The sequence below is a fragment of the Entelurus aequoreus genome, linkage group LG08 (assembly GCF_033978785.1).
Source record: "Entelurus aequoreus isolate RoL-2023_Sb linkage group LG08, RoL_Eaeq_v1.1, whole genome shotgun sequence".
Classification (NCBI taxonomy): Eukaryota; Metazoa; Chordata; class Actinopteri; order Syngnathiformes; family Syngnathidae; genus Entelurus; species Entelurus aequoreus.
The window spans coordinates 59,819,560-59,829,062 of NC_084738.1; the positions used below are offsets into that span (position 1 = coordinate 59,819,560).

Consider the following 9,503-nt stretch of genomic DNA (forward strand, 5'->3'; position numbering starts at 1 on the left):
AGCTTTTCTTCTTTTACTCACGTGTTTAACTTTATTCGTATAAAACAGCTTCCCTCTCTGTGTCCGTCTGTTGAATATTGCCAGATGTCCTCATGTGTTGTTGCTTCATCGGGCTCAGTCTTTTGTCCTTTAAAGAGTCTTTTAAACAAGCAGCACTGCGTTAATGCAGCCGTCGTTCTCGGGGTTATTCGTCACCTGAGCGTATTTACCTGAGAAGAAACATGGATCAAAAGTTAATTTGGTTTACTTGAGTTCAGGACTCCACTAAATGACTATTTCTTGAATCGATCAATTGTAGCAGACTGTTCTTTAGTATGGTGGTGCAACACATTTTTTGAATGAATTACCAAAACACTCAGCAACAATTTTTTTGTATGTAGAAACTTAAATGCATGTTCATTGGTAAAAAAAAAATTACTGAAAGAACAGTTTTACTTCCTCCGCCATGCTGGATAACTGCCTTGCTTTTCCAAGTGTTCGTCATTATAGGCTTATTTTATATTGTGGCATTTAGAGGTGTTCTGGGCCGGGTTTTATCAAGAGTAAGATTTCTGATTCAGAGTTAATATATCAGTGGATCTTGGGCCCCCTGTAGTGGAGATGTTGGGTTTCGAGGTCAAAAAGGTTAAGAACCCCTGTGTTAAAGTGAACTAAGCACTTATTTGCACTTATTAGAATTTAGATTAGCGTTAGCATGTATCCTTGTCGTCTATTGCTCTTTTGCTCAATGTGTCTCATTTTCAGCCTCTTTCTCCAGTTTCACAGTGCTATTAAAACTTGGGGCAATATTAACCCAGAGGGGCCGCTCTGCATTGTGCATGGACCTAGACAAACAATTAGCAGTAGCTGTAGCAGTAGCCTCGCTTGTCAATAAAAGGACCAAGCAGCAAGGTATGAGCCACAAGTAGAGACGTCCGATAATGGCTTTTTTGCCGATATCCGATATTGTCCAACTCGTAATCACCGATTCCGATATCAACCGATACCGATATATACAGTTGTGGAATTAACACATTATTATGCCTAATTTTGTTGTGATGCCCCGCTGGATGCATTAAACAATGTAACAAGGTTTTCCAAAATAAGAGAACAACTTCAACTCAAGTTATGGAAAAAAGTGCCAACATGGCGCTGCCATATTTATTATTGAAGTCACAAAGTGCATTATTTTTTTTAACATGCCTCAAAACAGCAGCTTGGAATTTGGGACATGCTCTCCCTGAGATAATCCTGATACCCACTACAACTATGGGAAATACTACACTTTGACTTTCACAAACTGCATTATTTTTTGTTTTTTTTTAAACATGCCCCAAAACAACAGCTACAAAAACAATGAAGGCACACAGCTTCAGTCCAGAGTATACTAGAGTAATAAAGTGAACAATAACATAGTCCTCCTTTAGTGCAAGACTGCCTGGTATACTGTATAACAGGAAATTAGAAACTGGGCTCAATCTGCCCTGCTCTAACGTATTTGCATGAGTAACAAAAATGTGCTGCAAGCGAGTGGTGAGTGCTTCAAGTGACCTACCAGTCAGTCAGAGCTTCTGAAATGCTGCGTTGAGACAGGCCACAACTTGGGCTTTCGCCCTGGGGTGGTTTTTGTTGTATTTTTGTTTTTTATCAGCGGAGTCTTTAAGCGACAACTGTGTGGTACTACTTTTTTTCCGTGTTTGCTTTCCATCCATCTTCCGCTTGTATTCATCGTGTATCTCCTTATGATTCTTGAAGAGGTGGGAGATCAAATTGCTCGTATTAAAGGAAGACGTCTTGGTTCCTCCTCGCATAACCAACTTTTTGCACTCATTGGAAATTGCCAGTTTTTTATCCGTCGGACACACTTTAAAATAATCCCAAACCATAGACATGGTGTCAGTCAGTCACCGAGCGAGCTTGCTTGTTAGCCACGGCTACAGCACCGGCAACAACACACTCTTGTTGTTGTTATGCTACGCTCACGGCGGTATGATGAGGTCATCAAGCGTCGCCAGTAAACCTCTCATGCTGCAACTCCTGTGTTGTGTGTGGGAGAGGGGGGGCTGCTGACTGGGAGACGCAACTGCTCTCTACTGCGGCGTTTTAAGAAGTCAATAATTTTACTTTTTGAAACAGATACCGATAATTTCCGATATTACATTTTAAAGCATTTATCGGCCGATAATATCGGACATCTCTAGCCACAAGGGATTATTTTTTGGGATCAGCATTGAAAGTTATTGATTGGCATCTGGCGATCACAACCATTTCCACAGAAACCGGTCAAAAATGATGGCATCTTATTGTCCGTGCGCGGCCATCTTTTCTCAACGCATCGACGCAAGGTACATGATGTTGACGAATTTACGTCATCGATGACGTTGACTTAAGTCGACGAATAGCCCCAGCCCTACTTGAGTTAGAGACAAATCAAATGATTTGGTTAGTGCAGGGTCTGAACAAACGTACAGAAAAAGAGTAAGGAATATACTTCATAGGCAAACTACAAAAGATGCACAGCGCCCTCTATGGTAGTAGAGACTGATTGTAGCTAATACATGAAAAGAGTTAAAAAGGCCACTTTTACCCCACACTACTTTTCCTCCTTGCGTGACCAAGCCCAACTCGCTGACGTTGACCTCGATCACTGTTCCTTTGGTGATGACCCCCAGTGAGGTGTAGAGGGGGGAGGAGGGGTTCTTCTTCACTCCCAGGATGGGAAGGCAGAAGGTAGCCTTTAGCTCGGGGTGCGTGACGTGAGCCTTCTTGAAGCGCAGGCCCTGATGTCACACAATGAGCACAACAAAACGTAAGAAATGTATCGAGTATCTCAGGCCTTTATAGAGGCAGTTGCGTGCATGTGTGTTTACCATGGGTCGGATGAAGCGTTCGTATTTGGGAGGTTTCCGGGTGAAGCCGTCGCCCACAAAGCAGACTTTGGTTACCATTCTCTTCCAAGCCTTCTTCTGTCTTTTTCCCGTCCGGATGACTTTGAGCACTTCCGTCTCTCCTTGCGCTCGCACCTTTGGTAGCGGCACTTCCCATTTGCCCTGGACACAGGATACACCAGAGGTAAACACCAGACACAAAATATTGCCAACGAGGCAGATTTGAAGCTTGCACTCACCGCCTTCTCTTTCCTCTTCTGTTTGATCATGTTGGAGAGAACTTTGGCTCTGGACTGACCCTCTCGGTCCAGCAGGTAGGCCGGCACGGCGCCCTGCGGTGTCTTCTCGTCGTTCTTCTGCTTGGTGTTCCTCTGCTCGTGCATTTTGAGGCTGCACAGACGCACACCGTGAGTAACAAGATTCAAAACGACAACACGAATCGTCTGCAGTCATACTCACGTCTTCTTCATCTGGATCTTCTCGGCGTGCCTCTGCTTGTGGTACAGTTTGGCCTTGAGGCCGATCATCTTCTTGGCTTTGTGTGACCTCTCGTGGGCTTCGCGGCTCTCCTTCTTCCTCTTCCTCTCGTGGTGGTCCAGGCGGTAGCCATGCCGCTTGCGGTGCAGCTCAATGTGCTCGTTCTGAGGCTGTGGAAGAATTGTGTCAACAATTTATATTTGCTGCTGATGGATTAAAAATGTCAGTATTTACATAAATTGTCGTAATGTTAATACACACTGAATCTGCCAAACCTTGAATTCATAGAGAAGTAGTCTGTTGGCAGCAACAAATTGTGATGTGTGCACAATAAATAGGCAAGTGAGTAATTTGAGAATACAATAAATGTTTTATTGCGATTTTTCCAACCTGTTAGGACTTGAATACTTATTAGATTTAAACTAGATGTACTGATGTGTATTTGCAAGCACGCCTCAGCATCAGTATGGCTGTCAAAAGTTGATAACACGTTAACTATAATTTCCTTTAACGGCTGTAAATTTTCTGACGTGCGATTAACGTGCAAGCGTCCTGTCTGACCCTCGGTCCATCCGTAGCGTGGGAAAATGTATCTGTGTTTAGTTACTGTTGAGCAACAAGCTGCAAAATGGCGAGCAGAAATGGACAAAGAAAATGGTACATTATGGAAAGCCCAGGTCCGAAGCCATGGCAAGTTGTTCTCCTGACAAGACCATTTTCATCCTCGTTCGCCGTGACCTGTCATCACTGGAGCACTTGCATTCAGAAAGGTGGAGCTTCACTTATGTGTTTAGAATACAGTTTAGTACATTGATAACATTAAATGTAGATTGTTACCATTACTGGTTTAGTAAGATGGGATATAAGCTCAGCAGAAATTAAACAGGGTAGACAGAAAGTCTAAAGTCACTTATTTATCTATCTGTCGACAGAACATGTCAAGACACCACTTCTCAAACTAATCACACACTTAGGGCTTCAAAAATGTTTTAAAATTTTGTGCATATTCTTTTGTAACATGTCCTGGTTGATAGTTCTCAATTACATAATGTTTAACAGGCTGAAAATTACACTTTATTGATAGTAAAAAAAGTTAAAACAGTACGGAATATCAAAAGGCATATATTCCGGTATAAATATCACAGATTACAATACTAAACGTATTTCACAATCAAACAATGACCGTAAACAATCCACATTTTGTGTTATTAATGTGCAAAACTGGTATCTGAACACAGAAGCAGAGGTGGGGGAAATTATTGATTTTTAGGATATGGATAATTATAAAATTGATTGGTATATGTGATTAATCTATTTATTTATTGTGAATAAAGTAATGCAGACAGTTCTGAAATTTGGCTGACTGAAGCGAGCCACCTCACCAAGAGATCCGACCAGCTCCTTTATTATAAGTCTCTGATGTTCCAGTTTTGCACACATTTCCATGAATATAATAAGTGTGGGAATTTAACCGTTTCTTATTACAAATGCACTGTGCAAATGCAAAATGCTTATTTAGTGAAACGAAAAGAAATGTAAAACTGCATCAATATACATAAAACAAAGATGCATCAATAAAAGATTTTTACAAACCCCGTTTCCATATGAGTTGGGAAATTGTGTTAGCTGTAAATATAAACAGAATACAATGATTTGCAAATCCTTTTCAACCCATATTCAGTTGAATATGCTACAAAGACAACATATTTGATGTTCCAACTGATAAACTTTTTTTTGTGTGCAAATAATCATTAACTTTAGAATTTGATGCCAGCAACACGTGACAAAGAAGTTGGGAAAGGTGGCAATAAATACTGATAAAGTTGAGGAATGCTCATCAAACACTTATTTGGAACATCCCACAGGTGTGCAGGCAAATTGGGAACAGGTGGGTGCCATGATTGGGTATGAAAGTAGAGTCCATGAAATGCTCAGTCATTCACAAACAAGGATGGGGCGAGGGTCACCACTTTGTCAACAAATGCGTGAGCAAATTGTTGAACAGTTTAAGAAAAACCTTTCTCAGCCAGCTATTGCAAGGAATTTAGAGATTTCACCATCTATGGTCCGTAATATCATCAAAGGGTTCAGAGAATCTGGAGAAATCACTGCACGTAAGCAGCTAAGCCCGTGACCTTCGATCCCGCAGGCTGTACTACATCAACAAGCGACATCAGTGTGTAAAGGATATCACCACATGGGCTCAGGAACACTTCAGAAACCCACTGTCAGTAACTACAGTTGGTCGCTACATCTTTAAGTGCAAGTTAAAACTCTCCTGTGCAAGGCGAAAACCGTTTATCAACAACACCCAGAATGTCGTCGGCTTTGCTGGGCCTGAGCTCATCTAAGATGGACTGATACAAAGTGGAAAAGTGTTCTGTGGTCTGACGAGTCCACATTTCAAATTGTTTTTGGAAACTGTGGACGTCGTGTCCTCCGGACCAAAGAGGAAAAGAACCATCCGGATTGTTATAGGCGCAAAGTGTAAAAGCCAGCATGTGTGATGGTATGGGGGTGTATTAGTGCCCAAGACATGGGTAACTTACACATCTGTGAAGGCACCATTAATGCTGAAAGGTACATACAGGTTTTGGAGCAACATATGTTGCCATCCAAGCAACGTTACCATGGGCGCCCCTGCTTATTTCAGCAAGACAATGCCAAGCCACGTGTTACATCAACGTGGCTTCATAGTAAAAGAGTGCGGGTACTAGACTGGCCTGCCTGTAGTCCAGACCTGTCTCCCATTGAAAATGTGTGGCGCATTATGAAGCCTAAAATACCACAACGGAGACCCCCGGACTGTTGAACAACTTAAGCTGTACATCAAGCAAGAATGGGAAAGAATTCCACCTGAGAAGCTTCAAAAATGTGTCTCCTCAGTTCCCAAACGTTTACTGAGTGTTGTTAAAAGGAAAGGCCATGTAACACAGTGGTGAACATGCCATTTCCCAACTACTTTGGCACGTGTTGCAGCCATGAAATTCGAAGTTAATTATTATTTGCAAAAAAAAATAAATGTTATGAGTTTGAACATCAAATATCTTGTCTTTGTAGTGCATTCAACTGAATATGGGTTGAAAATTATTTGTAAATCATTGTATTCTGTTTATATTTACATCTAACACAATTTCCCAACTCATATGAAAACAGGGTTTGTAATTGAATCGTGAGGTGCCCAAAGATTCTCACCTCTGCACAGAAGTGTCGCTCCTTTCCTCTGAATGCAAGTGCTTCTACAGCAGGAATTTAAATTCCGTCTGGCATACACCGACGCAGCTCAGGTAATTCTTTAATGTCATTAAAAGTGTGTTAACGATTTTTTTGTGTTGAGCGGTTTAAAAAAAAACATACTGTTTAATAAACATGTAATTAAAACGGCGGCGTTTCTGGGTGTTGTTGATAAATGACTTTCGCTTTGCATAGTAGAGTTTTAACTTGCACTTACATATGTAGCGACTAACTGTAGTTACTGACAGTGATAAATGATAAAAGATAAATGGGTTGTACTTGTATAGCGCTTTTCTACCTTCAAGGTACTCAAAGCGCTTTGACAGTATTTCCACATTTACCCATTCACACACTGATGGCGGGAGCTGCCATGCAAGGCGCTACCAGCAGCCATCAGAGGCAAAGGGTGAAGTGTCTTGCCCAAGGACACAACGGACGTGACTAGGAAGGTAGAAGGTGGGAATTGAACCCCAGTAACCAGCAACACTCCGATTGCTGGCACAGCCACTCTACCAACTTCGCCACGTTTTCTGAAGTGTTCGTGAGCCCATGTGGTGATATCTTTTACACACCGATGTCGGTTTTTGATGCCGTACCAAATTGTCCAGTCGTAGTTTTAAAACGTGACAATTATCTGTCTTAGGTACACTTTATAATGTTGAAAAATTGGACCTATCTGCGACTAATCGCAAATTAACAATGAACACAATGTGACTCCATCTCTCAGATGATATAATTGTTGATGACTGAAGTGCTGATATCAACCAAACCTAACCCCCCCGCCCCGACCCATTCCACATCCCAACCCCCGGATTGTAAATAATGTAAATAATTCAATGTATATACTCTGATGACTAACTTGTGTGATGACTGTATTATGCTGATAGTATATATTTATACCATGAATTGATTAACGTGGACCCCGACTTAAACAAGTTGAAAAACGTATTCGGGTGTTACCATTTAGTGGTCAATTGTACAGAATATGTACTGTACAATCTACTAATAAAAGTCTCAATCAATCAAAAAAACAAACAAATCACGATTAACTATTTTAATCGTTTTGACAGCCCAAGTAAAACCATCAATGTTAAGCAAATTCACAGGGAAAATAATTAACATATGTTTAATTGCTAAGTTAACTCCCCAATTTGGACTGTTAATAAAATTAATTCAGGTTAAATTTACAACTAGTATAGTTTTGTGTTCAACAACAAATTAGCTTAAGTACAAGAGTTGCTAAATATACATAGGCTTGCAATATAGTAACAAAATAAATACGCGCACTAAAAGCCTTTTTAAAAATAAACACAAGTACTGTCCATTGACAAGCAACTTAGAACTATTTATATTAGAGATGTCCGATAATATCGGACTGCCGATAAATGCTTTAAAATGTAATATCGGAAATTATCGGTATCAACCTTTAAGGCACTGCCTTTGCGTGCCGGCCCAATCACATAATATGTACGGCTTTGCACACACACAGGTGAATGCAAGCATACTTGGTCAACACCAATAAAGGTTGCACTGCGGGTGGCCGTATCCGTATAAACAACTTTAACACTGTTACAAATATGCGCCACACTGTGAACCCACACCAAACAAGAATGACTAACACATTCCGGGAGAACATCCGCGCCGTAACACAACATAACAAATACCCAGAACCCCTTGCAGCACTAACTCTTCTGGGAAGCTACAATATACACCCCCCGCTACCCCCTACCCCGTCCACCTCAACCTCCTCATGCTCTCTCAGGGAGAGCATGTTCCAAATTCCAAGCCGCTGTTTTGAGGCATGTTAAAAAAAATAATGCACTTTGTGACTTCAATAATAAATATGGCAGTGCCATGTTGGCATTTTATTTCCATAACTTGAGTTGATTTATTTTGGAAAACCTTGTTACATTGTTTAATGCATCCAGCGGGGCATCACAACAAAATTAGGCATAATAATGTGTTAATTCCACGACTGTATATATCGGTATCAGTTGATATCGGAATCTGTAATTAAGAGTTGGACAATATAGGAACATCGGCAAAAAAGCCATTATCGGACACCTCTAATAATATATATTTATATATATATACATATACAGTCGTGGAATTAACACATTATTATGCCTAATTTTGTTGTGATTCCCCGCAACAAAATTAGGCATAATAATGTGTTAATTCCACGACTGTATATTTCGGTATCGGTTGATATCGGAATCGGTAATTAAGAGTTGGACAATATCGGCAAAAAAGCTATTATCGGACATCTCTAGTTAGTACAACTATGTTACTATTAAATAAATACACTTAAAAATTCTTATTTGAATCATAAACCTTCAACACTCATAAAATCAATCATAAAAGATCAACACACTTCCCCGACGCCAATAAAAATAAAAAATATTTTACAAACACAATCTGTCAACAAGCTAACTTGTCTTGAAGTGACCACATGGAGACGAGCGAGCGTTAGCACGGCGTGCTATCGCGCTAAACTGCCTCATAACATACTTACAACGACATTTACGGAGGCCAACTACTTACCATCTTTTACTGCGAGTGTAAAGGTTTTCGATGAATTTGTCGCTGGTGGAGAAGTTAGCACAGACGCCGAGATGTTGACGTTTTTCGTCGTGAGGCTCGGGTTGTTAAGGTGTCGTTCACCCGGAGCCGAAACGTAGAGGAACTACGTCATCGACACTTCCGGTATTGTCCGCCAGTTTCAATAATATGACCACTTTTGAGAATTCTGTGTAAAAAAAAACGTTTTACGATATTGTCAAACAAGGGATAATTTATTGTATGCACTGTAATAATGTGTTTTAAATTATGATACTAAATTTTATACATTTATATTGGAACAAAGCTAATTTTGTTTTGCCGGAACCACAATCTGCATATGTGTGTTTTTTGGGATATATTTTG

The 9,503-nt window shown here is 40.5% G+C and overlaps 1 protein-coding gene across 1 annotated transcript; it reads right to left on the reverse strand.

Moving 5' to 3' along the window:
* Window positions 1–3: 3 nt before the first annotated feature.
* Window positions 4–9,281, reverse strand: nsa2 (NSA2 ribosome biogenesis homolog (S. cerevisiae)). The gene is made up of 6 exons (XM_062056962.1): window positions 9,123–9,281; window positions 3,327–3,514; window positions 3,107–3,257; window positions 2,850–3,029; window positions 2,567–2,759; window positions 4–209 (listed from the first exon to the last, which is right to left on the reverse strand). The coding sequence occupies exons 1-6, from the start codon at window positions 9,123–9,125 to the stop codon at window positions 142–144; spliced, it is 783 nt and encodes a 260-aa protein (XP_061912946.1). The 5' UTR covers window positions 9,126–9,281; the 3' UTR covers window positions 4–141.
* Between the last annotated feature and the right edge of the window lie 222 nt (window positions 9,282–9,503).